Genomic DNA, 25,467 nt, shown 5'->3' with positions numbered 1-25,467 from the left:
TGACAGAGGGGGAGAGAGAGGGATAGAGGGGGAGAGAGAGAGGGATAGAGGGGGAGAGAGAGAGGGACAGAGGGGGAGAGAGAGAGGGACAGAGGGGGAGAGAGAGAGGATAGAGGGGGAGAGAGAGAGGGACAGAGGGGGAGAGAGAGAGGGACAGAGGGGGAGAGAGAGGGACAGAGGGGGAGAGAGAGGAACAGAGGGGGAGAGAGAGGGACAGAGGGGGAGAGAGAGAGGGATAGAGGGGGAGAGAGAGGAACAGAGGGGGAGAGAGAGGAACAGAGGGGGAGAGAGAGGGACAGAGGGGGAGAGAGAGAGGGATAGAGGGGGAGAGAGAGGGATAGAGGGGAGAGAGAGGGACAGAGGGGAGAGAGAGGAACAGAGGGGAGAGAGAGGGACAGAGGGGGAGAGAGAGAGGGATAGAGGGGGAGAGAGAGGGATAGAGGGGGGAGAGAGAGGGACAGAGGGGGAGAGAGAGGGATAGAGGGGGAGAGAGAGGAACAGAGGGGGAGAGAGAGGGACAGAGGGGAGAGAGAGAGGGATAGAGGGGGAGAGAGAGAGGGATAGAGGGGGAGAGAGAGGGATAGAGGGGGAGAGAGAGGGACAGAGGGGGAGAGAGAGAGGGACAGAGGGGGAGAGAGAGGGACAGAGGGGGAGAGAGAGGGATAGAGGGGGAGAGAGAGAGGGATAGAGGGGGAGAGAGAGAGGGATAGAGGGGTGAGAGAGAGGGACAGAGGGGGAGAGAGAGAGGGACAGAGGGGGAGAGAGAGGGACAGAGGGGGAGAGAGAGGGATAGAGGGGGAGAGAGAGAGGGATAGAGGGGGAGAGAGAGGGATAGAGGGGGAGAGAGAGAGGGATAGAGGGGGAGAGAGAGGGACAGAGGGGGAGAGAGAGAGGGACAGAGGGGGAGAGAGAGGGATAGAGGGGGAGAGAGAGAGGGATAGAGGGGGAGAGAGAGGGATAGAGGGGGAGAGAGAGAGGGATAGAGGGGGAGAGAGAGGGACAGAGGGGGAGAGAGAGAGGGATAGAGGGGGAGAGAGAGGGATAGAGGGGGAGAGAGAGAGGGATAGAGGGGAGAGAGAGAGGGACAGGGGGGGAGAGAGAGAGGGATAGAGGGGGAGAGAGAGGGATAGAGGGGGAGAGAGAGAGGGATAGAGGGGAGAGAGAGGGACAGAGGGGGAGAGAGAGGGATAGAGGGGGAGAGAGAGAGGGATAGAGGGGGAGAGAGAGGGATAGAGGGGGAGAGAGAGAGGGATAGAGGGGGAGAGAGAGAGGGACAGAGGGGGAGAGAGAGGGACAGAGGGGGAGAGAGAGAGGGATAGAGGGGGAGAGAGAGGGACAGAGGGGGAGAGAGAGGATAGAGGGGAGAGAGAGAGGGATAGAGGGGGAGAGAGAGAGGGACAGAGGGGAGAGAGAGAGGGACAGAGGGGGAGAGAGAGAGGGACAGAGGGGGAGAGAGAGGGACAGAGGGGGGAGAGAGAGGGACAGAGGGGGAGAGAGAGGAACAGAGGGGGAGAGAGAGAGGGCAGAGGGGGAGAGAGAGGGACAGAGGGGAGAGAGAGAGGGATAGAGGGGGAGAGAGAGGAACAGAGGGGGAGAGAGAGAGGGACAGAGGGGGAGAGAGAGGGACAGAGGGGGAGAGAGAGAGGGATAGAGGGGGAGAGAGAGAGGACAGAGGGGGAGAGAGAGGGATAGAGGGGGAGAGAGAGAGGGATAGAGGGGGAGAGAGAGAGGGATAGAGGGGGAGAGAGAGGGACAGAGGGGGAGAGAGAGGGGACAGAGGGGGAGAGAGAGGGACAGAGGGGGAGAGAGAGAGGACAGAGGGGAGAGAGAGAGGGGCAGAGGGGGAGAGAGAGAGGGATAGAGGGGGAGAGAGAGAGGAACAGAGGGGGAGAGAGAGGGACAGAGGGGGAGAGAGAGGGACAGAGGGGGAGAGAGAGGGACAGAGGGGGAGAGAGAGAGGGACAGAGGGGGAGAGAGAGAGGGATAGAGGGGGAGAGAGAGAGGAACAGAGGGGGAGAGAGAGGGACAGAGGGGGAGAGAGAGGGACAGAGGGGGAGAGAGAGGGACAGAGGGGGAGAGAGAGAGGGATAGAGGGGGAGAGAGAGGGACAGAGGGGGAGAGAGAGAGGGACAGAGGGGGGGAGAGAGAGGGACAGAGGGGGAGAGAGAGGAACAGAGGGGGAGAGAGAGAGGGACAGAGGGGGAGAGAGAGGGACAGAGGGGGAGAGAGAGAGGGATAGAGGGGGAGAGAGAGGGACAGAGGGGGAGAGAGAGAGGGACAGAGGGGGAGAGAGAGGGACAGAGGGGGAGAGAGAGAGGGATAGAGGGGGAGAGAGAGGGACAGAGGGGGAGAGAGAGGGATAGAGGGGGAGAGAGAGAGGGATAGAGGGGGAGAGAGAGAGGGATAGAGGGGGAGAGAGAGGGACAGAGGGGGAGAGAGAGGGACAGAGGGGGAGAGAGAGGGACAGAGGGGGAGAGAGAGAGGGACAGAGGGGGAGAGAGAGAGGGGCAGAGGGGGAGAGAGAGAGGGATAGAGGGGGAGAGAGAGAGGAACAGAGGGGGAGAGAGAGGGACAGAGGGGGAGAGAGAGGGACAGAGGGGGAGAGAGAGGGACAGAGGGGGAGAGAGAGAGGGACAGAGGGGGAGAGAGAGAGGGATAGAGGGGGAGAGAGAGGGACAGAGGGGGAGAGAGAGGGACAGAGGGGGAGAGAGAGAGGGATAGAGGGGGAGAGAGAGGAACAGAGGGGGAGAGAGAGGGACAGAGGGGGAGAGAGAGAGGGATAGAGGGGGAGAGAGAGAGGGATAGAGGGGGAGAGAGAGGAACAGAGGGGGAGAGAGAGAGGGACAGAGGGGGAGAGAGAGAGGGATAGAGGGGGAGAGAGAGAGGGACAGAGGGGGAGAGAGAGGGGCAGAGGGGGAGAGAGAGAGGGACAGAGGGAGGTGTAGAGAGAGAGAGAGAGAGAGAGAGAGAGAGAAAAAAGATCACTGTGTACATCTCTGACCTCGGCCAGTGGGGTCCAAAACCCCCATGAGCAGCAGTGTCCAAAATCTGCCCCCACCCTCCCACAAAGGTCAGGAAACATGGCCCGACTCACTCGGGGTTTTTCTGTGCACCTCCTACGAGTGAGGAGTTAAGTCTGTGCTGAGTGCGCCAGGTGGCAGGGGAAACTGTCGAAAGTCTTTCTGTTTCACCTGCTGGGCACTTTGAAAGGGCTGCTCTTAGTGCACTGGATAAATGCCTGGAAAGGAAAAATTTGCAGAACTGTGGAGAAAAAGCACATGGGGGTAGGATTAACTGCAATGCCCTTTCAAAGAGCTTTCACAGGCATGGTGGGCCAAATGGCCTCCTACTGTGCTATATTTTTCCATCAGAAACCCACTGGCACTGTTGCTATACGCAAGAACCTCGACGCTCACAAGGTTTGTTGGTCAAAATCCACGGATACAGCAAAAGTGAAAGTTAAGACTCTGCTGATTAAAAGACAAAAAAAGGTTTGATTTTATTCATCTTCATTGCCCCTTCAGCTCCTTCTCTGGCTTCCCCTCCATCCCTTCCTCGCTCCTGGTGCCTGTCCCGCCCTCCCTCTCTCTGCAGCTACCCACCCCCACTCCCTCTCTCCAGCAGCTATTTATGGTGATATTCTCTATCACTCCAGGAGCTGTGTCCCAGCATTATGCTGTTAAATCCCATTTACATCAACAGAGGGTCAAGACTGCAGAAGGATTAGAAATCTAGGATGGGGATTTATGATCGGGAGCCACTGTCGGTTAGCGGGCACAGGGGGTGACGGGTGAAGGGGGCTTGATGTGTTTGCCCCAGGCGGTTTTAGTGCCCAGTAAGTCGCAGGGATCGAACAACCCAGAGGTAAAAGGGCCCCTCACCTTTATTGTATCGTAACCCTGCATCAGGTAGTCCGTGTACTCATTGTGCTCCCCAGACGAGGCGTAGAATTTACACCACCAATCAATGGTGTCATCTTCCTTGAAAAAAGCAAATGGAAATATATTAACGGTACTGTGTTTGCGGTAAACATTTTCCGGAGGCTTTACTTGATACTGGGAACAAAGCCGAGGGATTCCATTCTGAGAGAAATCCCGCAGCACAGGAGGCTATTCGGCCCATCACTCCTGTGCTGGCTCTTTGAGAGCACTATCCAATATAGTCCCCCCACCCTGAACCATAACTCTGAAAATGTTTCCTTTTCAAGTAGATATCCAATTCTCTTTTTTTGAAAGGTGCGACTGAATCGGCTTCCTTTTTTGGCGGTGCAGTCCAGATCATAACTTGCTGCACAAAAAAAACAAATTCTCCTCATCCACCTCCTCTCCTTTATTTGGCCAGCCATCTTAAATCTGTGACCTCTGCTTACGGGCCCCTCCGCCAGATCGACACAAACACGAGCCCCTCATAATTTTAAACAACTGCTGGAGTGGCGCAGTGGTTAGCACCGCAGCCTCACAGCTCCAGCGACCCGGGTTCAGTTCTGGGTACTGCCTGTGCGGAGTTTGCAAGTTCTCCCTGTGTCTGCGTGGGTTTCCTCCGGGTGCTCCGGTTTCTCCCACAGCCAAAGACTTGCAAGTTGATAGGCAAATTGGCCATTATAAATTGCCCCTAGTATAGGTAGGTGGTAGGAGAATAGTGGGGATGTGGTAGGGAATACAGGATTAATGTAGGATTAGTATAAATGGGTGGTTGTCGATCAGCACAGACTTGGTGGGCCGAAGGGCCTGTTTCAGTGCTGTATCTCTCCACGACTCTATCGAATCACCTCTGAACCTTCCCTGCTCTAAGGAGAACAATCCCAGCTTGTCCAGTCTCTCCGCGTGAGTCATGAACCCTGGAGTGGCAGGATTCACAAGAGGAAATGGTTCTGTTGTAAAATGAACTCAGAGTGGTACCGAGGACAGGAAGACCCCAGTTTCTATCCACAATCTGTGCTGAGGTAGCTGATCTCTGCTGCACTGGTGATAGAGGCGTTACGACTGGCCGAAGCTCCCAGGAACTCAGGAAAAGCCACCATGGATCTCTGTTCAATGACCCTCTGCTAGAAAATATGTGTATTGTGTGCGTGCATACATCAATGTCCTCTGCAAATGAACAGCCTGCCAGCATTCAAATGCCAAAGCTCACACATAGAGAATGATTGTTCAGTTCAGTACTGGAGGACAGCCAGTGCCCACATACTCAGGGGAGGAGAGAAGATTCAATTTTCAGCCAGCAACTGTTCTGCGCCACGGGCTCGGACCTTAGCTACGCTGCGAGGCAAATGGGCCAAACTGAGCTTGCTGACAGGAGTAAAGGTGATTTGACAGGGAGAGTCATTCCCACTTTCCAAGTGCTTTCGGTGTCCCGGGAGGGCAGCAGATCCGCAGTGGAGCCTCGGAGTTTGTACATTATCCAGAAAGAGCGGTACAGAAGAGTATTTTTACCTACCCTGATACAGAGACAACCAGGACGGGGCTTTGCGCAATGCCAATTGGCGACTCACCAGTCGTCCTTCAGTGGCTTCCTGTTCCGATTTCCTTTCTTCCTCAGCAGCTGTACTCTGTGGGACAGCACAGCCTCAACTCATCGGACTTAAAATCGAAGCATTCCGAACACCTTAATGATTAGCCTGTTAGCCCGCTCACAGCATTATTCCCACGTTTTCATATCAATTCTAACTCTACCTTACACTAACTTTCAATTCCCATCTGCTCTTCCTCCATGCCACTCTGACTATGAAGTGATATTTCATGTTGATCTTTCCGGCACATAGTGATATTTGATATTGTGATATTCCCTCTTAACCTTCTACAACCTCTCTACATTCCTCATAGCTCATCACCCTTAGATTGCTCAAGTTGTGTTGGACTATCAGCTATTAACTTTACAACTCAAAAGTATGTTCCACAGATTGTGTTATTTATGAAAGTAACTTTTTTTTAAAAAAAGTTATTAATAATGCAAATACAGAGTAAAGCTCCCTCTACACTGTCCCATCAAACACTCCCAGGACAGGTACAGTACAGGGTTAGATACAGAGTAAAGCTCCCTCTACACTGTCCCATCAAACACTCCCAGGACAGGTACAGCACGGAGTTAGATACAGAGTAAAGCTCCCTCTACACTGTCCCATCAAACACTCACAGGACAGGTACAGCACGGAGTTAGATACAGAGTAAAGCTCCCTCTACACTGTCCCATCAAACACTCCCAGCACAGGTACAGCACGGGGTTAGATACAGAGTAAAGCTCCCTCTACACTGTCCCATCAAACACTCCCAGGACAGGTACAGCACGGGGTTAGATACAGAGTAAAGCTCCCTCTACACTGTCCCATCAAACACTCCCAGCACAGGTACAGTGTTATTTAATCAGATCATTACTAATGGATGGATGGATAACAAGATACAGAACTGGCTCTGTCACAGAAGACAGAGGGTAGCAGTGGAAGGGTGCTTTTCTGAATGGAGGGATGTGACTAGTGGTGTTCCACAGGGATCAGTGCTGGGACCTTTGCTCTTTGTAGTATATATAAATGATTTGGAGGAAAATGTAGCTGGTCTGATTGGTAAATTTGCGGACGACACAAAGGTTGGTGGAGTTGCGGACAGTCATGAGGATTGTCGGAGGATACAGCAGGATATAGATCAGTTGGAGACTAGGGCGGAGAAATGGCAGATGGAGTTTAATCCGGACAAATGTGAGGTAATGCATTTTGGAAGGTCGAATGCAGGCGGGAAGTATACAGTAAATGGCAGAACTCTTAGGAGTATTGACAGGCAGAGAAATCTGGGCGTACAGGTCCACAGGTCACTGAAAGTGGCATCGCAGGTGGATAAGGAAGTCAAGAAGGCATACGGCATGCTTGCCTTCATCAGTCACGGCACAGAGTATAAAAATTGGCAAGTCATGCTGCAGCTGTACAGCACTTCAGTTGGGCCACACTTAGAATATTGCGTGCAATTCTGGTCGCCACACTACCAGAAGGATGTGGAGGCTTTGGAGAGGGTACAGAGGAGGTTTACCAGGATGTTGCCTGGTCTGGAGGGCATTAGCTATGAGGAGAGGTTGGATAAACTCAGATTGTTTTCACTGGAACGACGGAGGTGGAGGGGCGACATGATAGAGGTTTACAAAGTTATGAGTGGCATAGACAGAGTGGATAGTCAGAAGCTTTTTCCCAGGGTGGAAGAGTCAGTTACGAGTGGACATAGGTTTGAGGTGAGAGGGGCAAAGTTTAGAGGGGATGTGCGAGGCAAGTTCTTTACACAGAGGGTGCTGAGTGCCTGGAACTTGCTGCCCGGGGAGGTGGTGGAAGCAGGTACGATAGCGACATTTAAGAGGCATCTTGACAAATACATGAATAGGATGGGAATGGAGGGATACGGACCCCGGAAGTGCAGAAGGTTTTAGTTTAGACAGGCATCAAGATTGCCACAGGCTTGGAGGGCCGAATGGCCTGTTCCTGTGCTGTACTCTTCTTTGTTGTTTGTCATATGTTGTGATTTTAACTCTTTGTAGTGGTTCACACATCACAGGATACAACAAATGCTGATCTCAAGGACATATTCGGAATCCCAATGAATTACATCCGTACAATCCTATTCCCAGGATGCAAGCACATGGGAACACATCAGGGAATATGTAGGGTGAGAACTGGCGGGGAAGAAACAAAATTGCTGTCAAAGACAATATGATGGGTGTTGCATGCTCTCATCCCCCAGTGGTTACACTATTGTCTCTGCTCATCTATGTAACTATTAATCTTCACACTTTGCAGCATTCGCACATAAAATATCTTACCTCAATGTTGGGCGTTTCAACGTTAAAACTCTTGGTCGAAGTCATTGTGGTATCTTAGGATGAAAAGATATATTTCAATTAAAAAGACACACAAACTTGGGTTTCATTTCATTTCAGAGGACAACAAAACTTTGCTCTCTTTCGGAGTGTTCAGCCCCCCAGTGGCTCATAGGAAGATAGGAGCAGGAGTAGGTGGCCCATTGAGCCTGCTCCGCCATTCAATATGATCATGGCTGATCATCCACTACAATGCCTTTTTCCCACATTATCCCCATATCCCCTTATGTCATTCATTGGAGAACTGCGTCATCCAGCATGGGAGTGAGCTTTATTGCAGGACCGGAGCTAACAGGAAGAATAATTACAGGTTCCCACCTTGTACAGTGCTGGTGAGAGTGGGGCTGGGTGGGTCAGGAGAGGATATGCAATGTAATGCACACATTCTAACCACTCTCCAGGTGAAGAGGTTTCTCCTGAATTCTCTATTGGATTTATCAGTGACTATCTCATATCTATGGCCCCTAGTTTTGGTCTCCCTCAACAAGTGGAAACATCTTCTCTATGTCTACCTTGTCAAACCCCTTCATAACTTAAAAGACCTTGATCAGGTCATCCCAAGTCTCTTCTAGTGAAAAGAGCCCCAGCCTGTTCAGTCTTTCACGATCGTTCTAACCTCTCAGTTCTGGGATAGTGTCATATATAACACAGGTACACTGTGCAAGACAGAGTATCCCTAAAATTGTTCTTTGGAATTGGGGCAGATGCTCAACACATTCATTCGCGATTCCTTCCTTAAACAGTGATGGTGCTAAATTGCTTAAAAAGATTATAAAAGAATTCTCCTGTATAAATCGATTTTCACGAACTTAAGATGCCTCAAAGCACTTTACAGCCAATGAAATACTTTCCAAGTGCCGTCCCTGTTGTCATGTAGGAGATGCGGCAGCCAATTTGCGCACAGCAAGCTCCCACAAACAGTAAGGTGATGAATCAGCTGCTTGTCTGTTTTTGTCATGCAGGTTGGAGGAATAAACGTTGGCCAGGACTCTGGGGAGAACTTTTCTGCTCTTCTTTGAATAGAGTCACGGGATCTTTTACGGCCACCTCAGAGTTGGCGGGGACTCGGTTTAATGCCCCATCTTGTTGACCGCACCTCTGACAGTGTCAGCCGAGATTGTATGTTCAAGTCTCTACAGCAGGGCTTGAATCCACAAGCATTATGACCATGATATCATCATAATGTTGCAAAGAACTGCAATGAGTCAGTGACTTGAGGCTGAGGAGGGGAGACGGCAAACATTTCGTTTGTACTGCATTAAAAACCAGAAAGTGCTGGAAATACACAGCAGGTCAGGTCGGTGGAGAGAGAAACAAAGTTAACGTTTCAGGCCGACGTCCTTCATCAGAACTTGGAAATGTTAAACCATAGAACCAAAGAAAAATTACGGCACAGAAGGAGGCCATTCAGCCTGTCATGCCCCTGCCGGCCGAACAAAACTAGCCGCCCAATCTAATCCCACCTTCCAGCACCTGGTCCATAGCCCTGCCGGTTACAGCACCTCAGGTACATGTCCAGGTACCTTTTAAATGAGTTAAGGGTTCCTGCCTCCACCACTGTTCCTGGCAGTGAATTCCAGACACCCACCACCCTCTGGGTGAAAAAGTTTGTCCTCGTGTCCCCTCTAATCCTTCTACCAATCACCTTAAATCTGTGCCCCCCGGTAATTGACCTCTCCGCTAGGGGAAACAGGTCCTTCCTGTATACTCTATCTAGGCCCCCTCATGACTTTATACACCTCAATTAAGTCACCCCTCAGCCTCCTCTGTTCTAAGGAAAACAACCCTAGCCTATCTAATCTCTCCTCATAGCTGCAACTTTCAAGCCCTGGCAACATTCTTGTAAATCTCTTCTGTACTCTCTCCAGAACAATTATATCCTTTCTGTAATGTGGTGACCAGAACTGTACGCAATACTCCAACTGTGGCCTAACCAGTGTTTTATACAGTTCCAGCATTACATCCCTGCTTTTGTATTCTATACCTCGGCCAATAAAGGAAAGCATTCCATTTGCCTTCTTGACCACTCTATCTACCTGTCCTGCCACCTTCAGGGACCTGTGGACATTCACTCCAAGGTCTCTCACTTCTCGCCCTCTCAATATCCTCCTGTTTATTGTGTATTCCCTCGCTTTATTTGCCCTCCGCAACTGCATTACCTCACACATATCTGGATTGAATTCCATTTGCCATTTTCCCGCCCACTTCCCCAAACCATTGATATCTTTCTGGAGTCTACAGCTATCCGCTTCACTATCAACTACACTGCCAATTTTTGTGTGATCTGCAAATTTCCCAATCATGCCTCCCACATTTAAGTCCAAACCATTAATATATATCACAAACAGCAAGGGACCCAACACTGAGCCCTGTGGAACGCCACTGGAAACAGCTTTCCATTCACAAAATCATTCTTCAACAACTACCCTTTGTTTCCTGTCCCTGAGCCAATTGTAGACCCAACCTGCCACATTCCCCTGTATCCCATGGGCTTTCATTTTACTGCCCAGTCTGCCATGTGGGACCTTGTCAAATGCTTTACTAAAATCCATGTAGACCACATCCACTGCACTACCCTCATCAATCCTTCTTGTTACTTCCTCAAAAAACTCAATTAAGTTAGTAAGAGATGACCATCCCTTAACAAATCCATGCTGACTATCCCTGAGTAATCCGTGCCTTTCTAAGTGGCAGTTTATCCTGTCCCTCAGAACAGAAGTAATAATTTACCCATCACCAAAGTCAGACTGACGTATCTATAATTATATGGCCTATCCCTCGCACCCTTTTTAAACAATAGCACAACGTTCGCAGACCTCTAATTGTCTGGTACCTCTCCTGTAACTAGTGAGGATTTGAAGATGATTCTCAGAGCATCTGCTATTTCCTCCCTGGCTTCCTTTAACAACCTGGGATACAATCCATCCAGCCCTGGGCCATTTATCAACTTTCAAGGATGCCAGACTCTCTAGGACTTCCTCTCTCATTACGCTCATCGTATCTAACATTTCACACTCCTCCTCTTTAACTACAATGTCTACATCAACCCTCTCCTTTGTGAAGACAGATACAAAAAGCTCATTTCGAACCCTGCCCACATCTTCTTCATCTACGCATAAGTTCCCTTGTACATCTCTGATAGGCCCCACCCTTTCCTTAGTTATCCTCTTGCTCTGAATGTACTGATAAAACATCTTTGGGGGTTTCCTTGATTTTACCTGTCAATAATTTTTCATGTCCTCTCTTTGCTTTTCTAATTTCCTTTTTTACTTCACCCCTGCATTTTCTATACTCCTCTAGGCTTTCTAAAGTATTAACATTATGATTGTCACAAGCTTTCTTTTTCTGCTTTAACTTACCCTGGAAGCTTCTAGATAACCAGGGGGCTCTAGATTTGGCAGTACCACCCTTTATCTTTGTGGGGACATGTCTACACTGTGCCTGTAGTATCTCGCTTTTGAATGCCACCCACTGGTTTGCCACTGATTTTCCTTCAAGTAGCTGGATCCAGTCCACTTTCACCAGGTCACCTCTTAGTTTCTTAAAATTTGCCTTCCCTCAATTTAGAACTTTTACTCCTGTTTTATCTTTGTTCTTTTCCATGATTATGCTAAAACGTATTATGGTCACTATCTCCAAAATGGTCACCCACTGTTACTTCCTCCACTTGCCCACCTTCATTACTGAAGACTAAATCTAGAATTGCACCCCCTCTTGTTGGGCTGGTTACTTGCTGGCTAAAAAAGTTCTCTTGAACGCAGTTCAAGAATTCTGTCCCCTCTGTGCCCGTCACACTGTTTGTATCCCAGTTGATATCAGGGTCGTCGAAATCCCCAACTATTATTGCCCTATACTTTTTGAACTCGGAAATTTGCCTATATATTTGTTCTTCTACTTCCCTCTCACTATTTGGGGTCGAGAGTACACTCCTAGTTGTGTGGTTGCCCCTTTTATATTTCTGAGCGCCACCCATATGGCCTCATTTGATGATTCATTTTGCATACCATCCCTCCTCAAAGCTGTTATTGATTCCTGAACTAACCTCTATCCCGCCTGAAAATTCTATATCCAGTGATGTTAAGTTGCCATTCTTGCCCCTCCTTAAGCCAAGTTTCCGTTACAGCAATGATATCGTGTTGCCACGTGTCTATGCCCTCAACTCATCGGCTTTATTTACTCGCATTTAAATAAATACCCTTTCACACTGATGTTAAGAGATGTTACAGGTTTTCAACAAGTTCAGACGCAGGGAAAGGGGGTGGTAAGTTGACAAGTAAAAGATGGGTCTAGAGGAGGTGTGAACGGTGAAAGCAGGACCAGTCTCTATACCTGCTGCAATTTGGAAGTTTGGCAATTGTTGCAACCGTGGTGTGAGGCGAAGGATTTACTGTGCCACCACTGTATCAGTAGATGCGTGCCTGAAATAACATATTAACGCCACTTATTAAATATTACCTTCAGCTTCTGTTGAGCCGACGAAAGGGTCACACATGAACTCACTGAGGGATTTCACAGTAGCCTGTCCCACCACTGGTTTGTATCCAAACGCTCGATTATCTATCACTTTCAGCACAATAGGAGGGCTGTAGATGGGATCTATAGGTAGAAACTGAGGCAAGGTGATGATCATAAATCACCGGATCGCTTCAGAACAACTAGTGACAATCACAAGGCAAGCAGATATCTCATTCAACACCTGAGCAATGGGACTATGATGTGAACTAAATTTGGATATGCGTTCTCTAATTCACACGGTCAACGTCACGATGAGGGAAATGCAGGACTGAGAGTTCTCAATCCCTCCCCCACCACACTATGTCCTCAATTCCTCTCAGAAAACTTCCCTGGCACAAAAGGTGAATCTCAAAGCACCTGAGAGGCGCCAGTTTAGGCAGGAGGTTAACGGCAAGGCTTGCGAAGCCAGGTTTAAGGTTTGGAATAGCTGGGAATTTTTTTTTTTCTGTTCTTTCAACTTAGCAGAACGTTATCTGTCAGTTGGTTCTTGTAATGTCAACAACTTGCATTTATATAGTGCCTTCAATGGAATGAAACATCCCAAGTGTTAACAGACAAAATTTGACACTGAGCCACATTTTTTATTCGTTCATGGGATGTGGGCGCCACTGGCTACACCAGCATTTGTTGCCCATCACTAATTGCCCTTGAGAAGGTGGTGGTGAGCTGCCTTCTTGAGCCACTGCAGTCCATGTGGGGTAGGTTAACCAACAGTGCTGTTAGGAAGGGAGTTCCAGAACTTGGACCCAGTGACAGTGAAGGAACGGCAATATAGTTCCAAGTCAGGATGGTGTGCAGCTTGGATGGGAACTTGCAGGTGGTGGTGTTCCCATGCATCTGCTGCCCTTGCCCTTTTAGGTGGTAGAGGTCACAGGTTTGGAAGGTGCTGTCGAAGGAGTCTTGGCGAGTTGCTGCAGTGCATCTTGTAGATGGTACACACTGCTGCCACTGTGTGTCAGTGGTGGAGGGAGTGAATGTTTGTAGATGGGGTGCCAATCAAGTGGGCTGCTTTGTCCTGGATGGTGTCAAGCTTCTTGAGTGTTGTTGGAGCTGCACCCATCCAGGCAAGTGGAGAGTATTCCACCACACTCCTGACTAGTGCCTTGTAGATGGTGGACAGGCTTTGGGGAGTCAGGAGGTGAATTACTCTCCGCAGGATTCCTAGCCTCTGACCTGCTCTTGTAGCCAAAGTATTTATATGGATGATCCAATTAAGTTTCTGGTCAATGGTAACCCCTCAGATGTTGATGCTGGGGGATTCAGCAATGTTAACGCCATTGAACACGAAGGGGAGATGGTTAGATTAGACATAAGGAAATATTAGGACAGGCGACTTAAAATTCAGTCAAAGAGGTAGGTTTTAAGGAACATCTTAAAAGGAGAGAGAGGCAGAGAGGTTTAGGGACTTCTGGTTTAGGGTCCAGGCAGATGAAGGCATGTCCACCAATGGTGGAGCAATTAAAATCGGGGATGCACTGGAGGCCAGATTTGGAAGAGCGCAGATATCTAAGACGGTTGTAGGTCCGGAGGAGGTTACAGAAATAGGGAGCGAGCGAGGCCATGGAGGGCTTTGAAAACAAGCATGAGAATTTGAAAAGCGAGGCATTGCCAGACTGGGAGTCAATGTAGATCAGTGAGCACATGGGGAGATGGGTAAACAGGACTCGGTGTGAGTTAGCAGACAGGCAGCAGAGTTTCGGGTGAGCTGAACGAGTACGGCAGGAGAGCACTGGATAATGATGTTGTCCACAGCAGATCAGCTGAAACAGGGGCAGAGATGAGTAATGTTGCAGAGGTGGAAGCATGACTTCAAATCGATATATGGCCTTTAGCAGTCTCTCCACCAGCATGGACACCGGCCATTAAAGGTATCTGGATTACTCTGGGTGTTCAACTGAGCCACACCGACCAGGAACACAGTGATTTCAATCCAGAGTCTGACTTAGCTCATCTAATGACAGTGCAACTATGCAATAAGCCTCAGAACCAGAGGCTAAGGAGGAAGGAAATCAGCCAGGGTTCCTGCTCCTGATCACTGTCCAGTGACCCCTGGGTTAGAGAGGGGAAATCAGCCAGGGTTCCTGATCACTGTCCAGTGACCCCTGGGTTAAAGAGAGAGGTGAAATCAGCCAGGGTTCCTGCTCCTGATCACTGTCCAGTGACCCCTGGGTTAGAGAGAGGGGGGAAATCAGCCAGGGTTCCTGCTCCTGATCACTGTCCAGTGACCCCTGGGTTAGAGAGAGGGGGGAAATCAGCCAGGGTTCCTGCTCCTGATCACTGTCCAGTGACCCCTGGGTTAGAGAGAGGGGGGAAATCAGCCAGGGTTCCTGCTCCTGATCACTGTCCAGTGACCCCTGGGTTAGAGAGAGAGGTGAAATCAGCCAGGGTTCCTGCTCCTGATCACTGTCCAGTGACCCCTGGGTTAGAGAGAGGGGGGAAATCAGCCAGGGTTCCTGCTCCTGATCACTGTCCAGTGACCCCTGGGTTCGAGAGAGAGGTGAAATCAGCCAGGTTTCCAGCTCTGATCACTGTCCAGTGACCCCTGGATTAGACAGAGGGGAAATCAGCCAGGTTTCCAGCTCTGATCACTGTCCAGTGACCCCTGGATTAGACAGAGGGGAAATCAGCCAGGGTTCCTGATCAATGTCCAGTGACCCCTGGGTTAAAGAGAGAGGGAAAATCAGCCAGGGTTCCTGATCACTGTCCAGTGACCCCTGGGTTAGAGAGAGGGGGAAATCAGCCAAGTTTCCAGCTCTGATCACTGTACAGTGACCCCTGGATTAGACAGAGGGGAAATCAGCCAGGGTTCCTGCTCCTGATCACTGTCCAGTGACCCCTGGGTTAGAGAGGGGAAATCAGCCAGGGTTCCTGCTCCTGATCACTGTCCAGTGACCCCTGGATTAGACAGAGGGGAAATCAGCCAGGGTTCCTGCTCCTGATCACTGTCCAGTGACCCCTGCATTAGACAGAGGGGTAATCAGCCAGGTTTCCAGCTCTGATCACTGTCCAGTGACCCCTGGATTAGACAGAGGGGTAATCAGCCAGGTCTCCAGCTGTGATCACTGTCCAGTGACCCCTGGATTAGACAGAGGGGTAATCAGCCAGGTCTCCAGCTGTGATCACTGTCCAGTGACCCCTGGGTTAGAGAGAGGGGGAAATCAGCCAGGTTTCCAGCTGTGATCACTGTCCAGTGACCCCTGGGTTAGAGAGAGAGAGGAAATCAGCCAGGGTTCCGGATCACTGTCCAGTGACTCCTGGGTTAGAGAGAGAGAGGAAATCAGCCAGGGTTCCGGATCACTGTCCAGTGACCCCTGGATTAGACAGAGGGGTAATCAGCCAGGTTTCCAGCTCTGATCACTGTCCAGTGACCCCTGGGTTAGAGAGAGGGGGAAATCAGCCACGTTTCCAGCTCTGATCACTGTCCAGTGACCCCTGGATTAGACAGAGGGGAAATCAGCCAGGTTTCCAGCTCTGATCACTGTCCAGTGACCCCTGGGTTAGAGAGAGAGAGGAAATCAGCCAGGGTTCCGGATCACTGTCAAGTGACCACTGGGTTAGACAGAGGGGTAATCAGCCAGGTTTCCAGCTCTGATCACTGTCCAGTGACCCCTGGATTAGACAGAGGGGTAATCAGCCAGGTTTCCAGCTCTGATCACTGTCCAGTGACCCCTGGATTTGACAGAGGGGAAATCAGCCAGGGTTCCTGCTCCTGATCACTGTCCAGTGACCCCTGGATTAGACAGAGGGGAAATCAGCCAGGGTTCCTGCTCCTGATCACTGTCCAGTGACCCTTGGATTAGACAGAGGGGTAATCAGCCAGGTTTCCAGCTCTGATCACTGTCCAGTGACCCCTGGATTAGACAGAGGGGTAATCAGCCAGGTTTCCAGCTCTGATCACTGTCCAGTGACCCCTGGGTTAGCGAGAGGGGGAAATCAGCCAGGTTTCCAGCTCTGATCACTGTCCAGTGACCCCTGGGTTAGAGAGAGGGGGTAATCAGCCAGGGTTCCTGCTCCTGATCACTGTCCAGTGACCCCTGGATTAGACAGAGGGGAAATCAGCCAGGTTTCCAGCTCTAATCACTGTCCAGTGACCCCTGGATTAGACAGAGGGGAAATCAGCCAGGATTCCTGATCACTGTCCAGTGACCCCTGGGTTAAAGAGAGAGGGGAAATCAGCCAGGGTTCCTGCTCCTGATCACTGTCCAGTGACCCCTGGGTTAGAGAGAGAGAGGAAATCAGCCAGGGTTCCTGATCACTGTCCAGTGACCCCTGGGTTAGAGAGAGAGAGGAAATCAGCCAGGGTTCCTGATCACTGTCAAGTGACTCCTGGGTTAGAGAGAGAGGGGAAATCAGCCAGGGGTCCTGCTCCTGATCACTGTCCCGTGACCCCTGGGTTAGAGAGGGGAAATCAGCCAGGGTTCATGATCATTGTCCAGTGACCCCTGGATTAGAGAGAGGGGGAAATCAGCTAGGTTTCCAGCTCTGATCACTGTCCAGTGACCCCTGGGTTAGAGAGAGAGAGGAAATCAGCCAGGATTCCTGATCACTGTCAACTGACTCCTGGGTTAGAGAGAGAGGGGAAATCAGCCAGTGGTCCTGCTCCTGATCACTGTCCCGTGACCCCTGGGTTAGAGAGGGGAAATCAGCCAGGGTTCATGATCATTGTCCAGTGACCCCTGGATTAGAGAGAGGGGGAAATCAGCTAGGTTTCCAGCTCTGATCACTGTCCAGTGACCCCTGGGTTAGAGAGAGGGGGTAATCAGCCAGGTTTCCTGCTCCTGACCACTGTCCAGTGACCCCCTGTTTGAAAGCCCATGCGTGAGACCAGCAGTTGAAGATAAAACTGGGCTCAAGCTGGCTCCTCTCTCTCTGTGAAGCAGCCTGTGGGTCAATCACTCGGATGACATATCAGAGAGCAGCCAACGGCCGTTGAACCCCCTAGCCAAGAGTGGATCAGCACCTGCTGGGGAGGGGAAAGACAAGGGAGAAGCCAAAGTCTGTTATATGCATTACGAGCAGGCCTCATTGTGAGACCCCAGATTAGACAGCTGAGAATAGCAGAAGGAGAATGAACACTTGAACCAACCACAGTGATGAAGTAGATGGGGCTGGAGAAATTTGGGTGGTTCTTGTAGTTTTTGATGGGTGGCGTTTGGACCATCTCTCCGCCACACTCCACCACCAGGCTGGGGCTCGTCACTCGCAGCATGTTGTAGTTTTTGATGTGTCTCAAACCCCAGGCAAGAATCTGAGGAAAAGAAAGACTTGCATTTTTTAGCGCCTACCACAACCTCCGCGCATCCCAAAGCGCCTTACAGCCAATGAAGTACTTTTTTGAAGTGTAGTAACACCACAGCCAATTTGCGCACAGCGAGCTTCCGCAAAAAAAAAATGACTAGATTTTGTGATGTTGGTTGAGGGGTTAAATACTGGCGAGGACGCTGGAGAGAACTCCCCCTGCTCGTCTTCTGATCATGGCCACGGGATCATTTACATCCACCTGAGAGCGCAGACAGGGGCCTCAGTTTAACGTCTCGTCCGGAAGGCAGTGCCTCCGACAGTGGAGCACTCCCTCAGTACTGCACTGGGAGTGTCAGCCTGGACCATGTGGGAGTTGAACCCACGACCTCCTACTCAGAGGCGGGAGTGCTACTCAAGTGGGGGACAGCGTCTGTGGACTGGCTGGCAGGATTAAACAGCAAGAGAGTCGGAGAGAGGAGAGTGAACTTTGCGGTGTGGCCCAGGATTCGGGAGTGGGGAGGTGGTCAGTGGGGAGGTGGTGAGTACAGGATGGGAGGAAAGTATTACACAACGTGGCTAAGGAAACCTCACCTCAATAGTGGTCATTTGCATTTGTGGTCTGACTCCCAGTGGCACCATATAAGTTTCCGAGTCTTTCATTGGCGGCCGCGGAGTTAAGTTCTCATCCTCATCCTGCAGCCACGAAAAAAAAAAAGCAGCACCACAGTCTCACAAAAAGCAACTCGTGCAATTGCTCATACATTCGTCCCTCCCTTTCGGCTCGGACTTATCCTCCGACACTCTGCTCCATCTATTTTTTTTCCCTGTCCCATTGCTTCATTAACTGCTCGCCGGGCATCAGTGACACTAACCCTCCGACTGACATGAAGCTGCTTGCCTCCAACCTTCACCAGGTCCCCTTTCACTCATCCCCGGATTCAGCCAATGTCCAACCCCAATAAACATGGCCAACCCTCTTCCCTTCTCTACGCTGGCAGTATCTTCTGCTGCTAATATCTCGCTTATCACCTCCCGTATTTACAGCCAATCCACAGTAACGGTGAGGTTCTTTTCAGTCATTTTGGTTTGGCTATTTCCTTACTGCACCTCACCGAAACAAGACATACACCAATACACCAGAGATTACCCATAACAGCACTGGGTGTGATTTACCATTAGCAGCGAGCCCCTTTTTAAATAAAATTAAGAAACCATCTGCAGATTCTACGAAACTCAGCTCTGCTGACTGTACAGAAAGACATGGGACTCCTGCACCTTGGCGTGAACAGGTGGTACAGAGTGGTGGTTGGGGGGGTGGGGGGGGGGTGGGGCTGGGGGGCGGTTACTATTGAATCTGTTTCCACCACCCTTTCACATTCCAGTCCATCATAACCCACTGGAGGGGGAGGGTGGCATAGTAATAATGTCTGAGATAGTAATCCAGAGGCCCAGGCTCATGTCACGGGGACACGGGTTCAAATCCCACCAAAGCAGCTTGTCTCAGTCACGGTGCCACGAAACTATCATCGACTGTCGTGAAAACCCATGTGGTCCACTCATGTCCTTTCGGGTAGGAAATCCGCCATCCTTACCCGGTCTGGCCTACATGTGACTCCAGACCCACAGGTTGATTCTTAACTGCCCTCTGAAATGGCCGGGTAAACCACACAGTTGTCAACAGATGGGTTACAAATGCTGGCCTTGCCAGCGATGCCCACATCCCATGAAAGAATTTTTTAAAAATTCTCATCTCCCTTCTGGTTCTTTCGCCAATTCGCGTCAAGCGGATCTGTACATAAATTTCTAAGTACATTTTAAAAAAAAAAACAATTACCCTCTGTTTCATAAGTAGTTCGAAAGACACCAGAAGCTCGCCGCAGAATCTCTGTCCTCGAAAGACTGGATGCCACTGTAGCACAGAGACGTATTGCGCTGTTGAATCTAGCTTCACACTCGGGTAGCATAGCGTAGTACCCATATACTCATGCTTGCTCTTGAAAAATATTGGATAAATATCAGCACATCTCCTCCCTGAAGGGCACTCTTCACTTTAGTCAAAGCACCAATTATTTCCAAGCTTGCCTGTGATCAGTGGGATTGGGACAAATCACCAGGCAAGGGATTAGCTCTGATCTGCCCGAGCAATAGGCTGGCACAGACACAATCGGTCAAATGTCCTCCTTCTGTCCATAGACCACTCACCTCCAGTTTACTTTTTTCAGATAGTCACCTAAGACCAATATTTCCAGCTGGCAATGATCGATGACATGCATTCCTGGGTCTGGGATTAGTTTAAATTCCTCTTTAAGGGGAATAAAACGGGAAAAGTCCCTCTTCCCTAAGGAAAGAATGACCAGCAAATGAAACTGCACCAACACATGGCCTTGAAAGGCACAAGTGGCGAGGACAAGGTTCTGAGACACGCATGATGCAACACATGGTGTAACCCTCCAGTCACTATACAGCATATCTGCCAGCTTACTGTGGGCAACTCCACAGGAGATCTGCTGGTATAAAGGAACAGGCCCACAGTTACTGTTATTGGAACTGGGGCTGGGAATATAATATGGGACTGCCAATTAGGTCAGAACACAAAGAGGAGTTTTTTTTTCTCGCAGAAACGTAACTTACTACACGATTACTATCGAACAGTTCAAGCGTGACAAAAGGCGGGTTTTCAACAAATTCCCTGACGCTGCCATAGATTTCGATGTCCTCAAATATCAGCGTTTGGTCCCAGGTGGGGTTCAGAGTCCCTTTGATAGCCTCAGTCCGTTTGCTCTGGTACAAAAGTGACATTTGGATGTAAGGATCTGAAAGAGGAAAAGGAAATTCCAATTCAACCCTCACAGAAGTGGAAGAGAGGTCCCGAGACCCAGTTTCCTGTCATTAGAGACTTGGTTCAGGCACCATTCTGTTCCTGCTTCAATGGGCTCCCTCTCATCCTCCTGAGCAATGTGTGTATGCCCGCAGTGCCAATGGTTCCTCTCTGTCCAGTGCAACACTGGGGTGGGAACCTGGAGGTTTGGCTAATTAAATGCAGGAGCCATCCCATTAGAATCGAATCCAGACCTCACCCCCAGCACATCCATCAGAAGCAAAAAAAACCCCACTGATTATCTCGTCCTCTGCTTAGAACAGGAAAAGTGAGGAAATCTGCAGCCCCTTATCCTGTGGCACCAGCTGACAAAACCACATGGAACAGTGAGCCTGAGATCGACACAGTCAGTGCAGATCAGGACATAGTGCGGCATTTACTCACTGACCACAGGGGGAGCACGACCACACTGTCCCCATCAAACACTCCCAGGGCAGGTACAGCACAGGGTTAGATACAGAGTAAAGCTCCCTCTACACCGTCCCCATCAAACACTCCCAGGGCAGGTACAGCACGGGGTTAGATACAGAGTAAAGCTCCCTCTACACTGTCCCCATCAAACACTCCCAGGACAGGTACAGCACAGGGTTAGATACAGAGTAAAGCTCCCTCTACACTGTCCCCATCAAACACTCCCAGGGCAGGTACAGCACAGGGTTAGATACAGAGTAAAGCTCCCTCTACACCGTCCCCATCAAACACTCCCAGGACAGGTACAGCACAGGGTTAGATACAGAGTAAAGCTCCCTCTACACTGTCCCCATCAAACACTCCCAGGGCAGGTACAGCACAGGGTTAGATACAGAGTAAAGCTCCCTCTACACCGTCCCCATCAAACACTCCCAGGACAGGTACAGCACGGGGTTAGATACAGAGTAAAGCTCCCTCTACACTGTCCCCATCAAACACTCCCAGGGCAGGTACAGTACAGGGTTAGATACAGAGTAAAGCTCCCTCTACACTGTCCCCATCAAACACTCCCAGGGCAGGTACAGCACAGGGTTAGATACAGAGTAAAGCTCCCTCTACACCGTCCCCATCAAACACTCCCAGGACAGGTACAGCACGGGGTTAGATACAGAGTAAAGCTCCCTCTACACTGTCCCCATCAAACACTCCCAGGGCAGGTACAGTACAGGGTTAGATACAGAGTAAAGCTCCCTCTACACTGTCCCCATCAAACACTCCCAGGGCAGGTACAGCACAGGGTTAGATACAGAGTAAAGCTCCCTCTACACTGTCCCCATCAAACACTCCCAGGGCAGGTACAGCAGAGGTTAGATACAGAGTAAAGCTCCCTCTACACCGTCCCCATCAAACACTCCCAGGGCAGGTACAGCACAGGGTTAGATACAGAGTAAAGCTCCCTCTACACTGTCCCCATCAAACACTCCCAGGGCAGGTACAGCACAGGGTTAGATACAGAGTAAAGCTCCCTCTACACCGTCCCCATCAAACACTCCCAGGACAGGTACAGCACGGGGTTAGATACAGAGTAAAGCTCCCTCTACACTGTCCCCATCAAACACTCCCAGGACAGGTACAGCACAGGGTTAGATACAGAGTAAAGCTCCCTCTACACTGTCCCCATCAAACACTCCCAGGACAGGTACAGCACAGGGTTAGATACAGAGTAAAGCTCCCTCTACACCGTCCCCATCAAACACTCCCAGGACAGGTACAGCACGGGGTTAGATACAGAGTAAAGCACCCTCTACACTGTCCCCATCAAACACTCCCAGGGCAGGTACAGCACAGGGTTAGATACAGAGTAAAGCTCCCTCTACACTGTCCCCATCAAACACTCCCAGGACAGGTACAGCACGGGGTTAGATACAGAGTAAAGCTCCCTCTACACTGTGCCCATCAAACACTCCCAGGGCAGGTACAGCAGAGGTTAGATACAGAGTAAAGCTCCCTCTACACTGTCCCCATCAAACACTCCCAGGACAGGTACAGCACGGGGTTAGATACAGAATAAAACATACTCCCTGCAAATTAATCCCTTTGCTTCCCAGCTACCACTTCCCCCCATCTTGCCTCCTCAGGCACACTCTTGTACACACATGTACAGACATCCCTGTGGACACACACACACACATACACATATGTACCCCCATCCCATTCAGACACCCCGTGTGCCCACTCCATACATACACCTACAAACAGATGCGAGAAGCTACTTCTCTTGTGTGCTCACCTGCAGAGCTGCTGTTATCGGAGGGAAGCAAACCTCTTGCCTGATAGAAGTAGCCTCGAAATTGGAAAGCAATGGGTGCTGCAGAGAAAGGAAGAGAAAATGATTGTGCTGCTCAGGAGGACTGTGCAGCACATCCCGTCACCACAAAACAGACATTTCAATCCTGAAACTCGACGGAGATTCGCAAAATGACACCAAACCTCGGAACTGCTTTAAACACTGCGACTGGCCCAATCTATCTGATCCCACTCGCTTATCCAGGTGGAACATTCCAGACCATTACCACTGTTTGAAAAAAAGATTTTTTTTTTTTTTGCAAATGTGAGCTGAAAAACATTTTTTTTTAAAACTTCTTTGCTCTTTTGCTTCTGCGGCTCAAAATTGGAGAAATATATATATTAGCAAAGATAGAAGATTGGCTCAGTAATAGGAAACAGAGTCAGGATAAATGGGGCATTTTCAGGTAGGCAAACTGTAACTAGTGGGGCACCAGAAGGATCAGTCCTGGGGCCTCAATTATTTCCGATCTATCTCAATGACTTGGACAAAGGGGCCGAGTGTATTATAGCCAAATTTGCAGTTGATACAAAGATAGGTAGGAAAGATAGGGCGGCACAGTGGCGCAGTGGTTAGCACTGCAGCCTCACAGCTCCAGGGACCCGGGTTCGATTCCGGGTACTGCCTGTGTGGAGTTTGCAAGTTCTCCCTGTGTCTGCGTGGGTTTCCTCCGGGTGCTCCGGTTTCCTCCCACAAGCCAAAAGACTTGCAGGTTGATAGGTAAATTGGCCATTATAAATTGTCACTAGTATAGGTAGGTGGTAGGGAAATATAGGGACAGGTGGGAATGTTTGGTAGGAATATGGGATTAGTGTTCGGTTCCGAAGAAGGGTCACTGACCCGAAACGTTAACTCTGCTTCTCTTTCCACAGATGCTGCCAGACCTGCTGAGTGAATCCAGCATTTCTTGTTTTTGTTTAGGATTAGTATAAATGGGTGGTTGATGTTCGGCACAGACTCGGTGGGCCGAAGGGCCTGTTTCAGTGCTGTATCTCTAAATCTAATCAAAAAAGCAGGTTGTGAGGAGGACACAAAGTGTCTGCAGCGGGATGGAGATAGATTTAAGTGAGTGGGCAAAAATTAGGCAGATGGAGCATGACGTGGGAAAATGTGAGATTGTCCACTTTGGCAGGAAGAATAGAAAAGCAGATTATTACTTAAATGGAGAGAGACTGCAGAATGCTGCAGTACAGAGGGGCCTGGGTGCCCTTATACATGAATTGCAAAAAGTTAGTATCCAGGTACAGCAAGTAATTAGGAAGGCAAATGGAATATTGGCCTTTATTGCAAGGGAGATGGAATATAAAAGTAGGGAAGTCTTGCTACAACTGTACAGGGCATTGGTGACACCACACCTAGAATACTGCATACCGTTTTGGTGTCCCTACTCAAGGAGGGATATACTTGCATTGGAGTAGTTCATAGAAGGTTCATTCAACTGATTCCTGGGATGAAGGGGTTTGTCTTATGAGGAAAGATTGAGCAGGTTGGGCCTTTACTTATTGGAGTTTAAAAAAATGAGAGGTGATCTTTATTGAAACATTTAAGATTCTGAGGAGACTTGACAGGGTAGATGCTGACAGGATGTTTCCCTTGTGTGGCAATCTAGAACTAGGGGGGCACAGTTTAAAAATCAGGGGTCATTCTTTTAAGACAGAGATGAGGGGGAAATGCCTCTCTCTGAGGGTTGTTAATCTTTGGAATTCTCTTACCCAGGGAGCAGTAGAAGCTGGGTCATTGAATATATTCGAGGCTGAGTTAGATTTTTGATCCACAAGGGAGTCAAGGGTTACGGGGGCAGGCAGGAAAGTGGAGTTGAGGCCATAATCAGATCAGCCAGGATCTTACTGAATGGCAGGGCAGGCTCGAGGGGCCGAATGGCCTACTCCTGCTCCTATTTCATATGATCTTACTATGAATTTTGTCATTGCTAAAGCAAACCGCAGAACTGAAACCAGGGCTATCTGCTCCCCATACAGCTCTGAGCCTGCCAATATAACAGGACAACATTGCAATCTCAAGCAAGAGGACAAAACAAGCTTCAGCCCTTGTTAGGAAAGACTTGTGTTTATATAGCGCCTTTCACAACCGCAGGAAGTCCAAAAGCGCTTCACAGCCAATGCAGTACTTTTTCCAAGTGTGGCCACTTTTGTAATTTGGGAAACGTGGGAAAGTCCGTTTGAAAGTAAATTTAATTTCCTTTTGTTTTTCGGCGGAGGCCAGGGGGCTGCTGGGTAAGTAAAACACTATATATTTGGGCGGTTTCTGAACCCGAGACACCACACTTGTAGTATCTCCCACCCGCCCTCCTCCTCTAACCAAAAAAAAGGACTCGGCGGGGTGTTTATAAGGTAAGGCTTTTTCGATTTCTCTGGTTTTATTGTGATTGGTAAAAACTTTTCGTTCCTTTTTCATTTAACTCAGTTTAAACTTAAGATTAAAAATGGCAGGAGATTTCAGACCCGTATCATGCTCCTCTTGCTCAATGTGGGAGCTCAGGGACATGGCTGATGACCCTGACTCCTTCACGTGCAGGAAGTGTGTCCAGCTGCAGCTCTTGTTAGACCGCATGACGGCTCTCGAGCTGCGGATGGACTCACTTTGGAGCATGCGCGATGCTGAGGAGGTCGTGGATAGCACGTTTAGTGAATTGGTCACACCGCAGATTAGGATTGCTGAGGGAGAAAGGGAATGGGTGACCAAAAGGCAGAGAAAGAGCAGGAAGGCAGCG

At 49.7% G+C, this 25,467-nt stretch overlaps 1 protein-coding gene across 1 annotated transcript in view; it reads right to left on the bottom strand.

The window, feature by feature from the left end:
• Positions 1-25,467, bottom strand: part of LOC137357112 (myoferlin-like) — a 138,015-nt gene that overhangs the window by 62,549 nt on the left and 49,999 nt on the right. Inside the window, 9 exon segments of the mRNA XM_068023148.1 lie at positions 3,882-3,980; positions 5,489-5,545; positions 7,789-7,841; positions 12,301-12,454; positions 17,447-17,608; positions 18,193-18,294; positions 19,436-19,594; positions 20,233-20,414; positions 22,680-22,757. Of these exon segments, the coding sequence (XP_067879249.1) occupies positions 3,882-3,980; positions 5,489-5,545; positions 7,789-7,841; positions 12,301-12,454; positions 17,447-17,608; positions 18,193-18,294; positions 19,436-19,594; positions 20,233-20,414; positions 22,680-22,757 (1,046 nt within the window).

The sequence above is a fragment of the Heterodontus francisci genome, chromosome 47 (assembly GCF_036365525.1).
Source record: "Heterodontus francisci isolate sHetFra1 chromosome 47, sHetFra1.hap1, whole genome shotgun sequence".
In the NCBI taxonomy this organism is placed as follows: domain Eukaryota; kingdom Metazoa; phylum Chordata; class Chondrichthyes; order Heterodontiformes; family Heterodontidae; genus Heterodontus; species Heterodontus francisci.
Note: the sequence above shows the minus strand (reverse complement) of the source record. Positions and strands in the feature narration are given on the sequence as shown.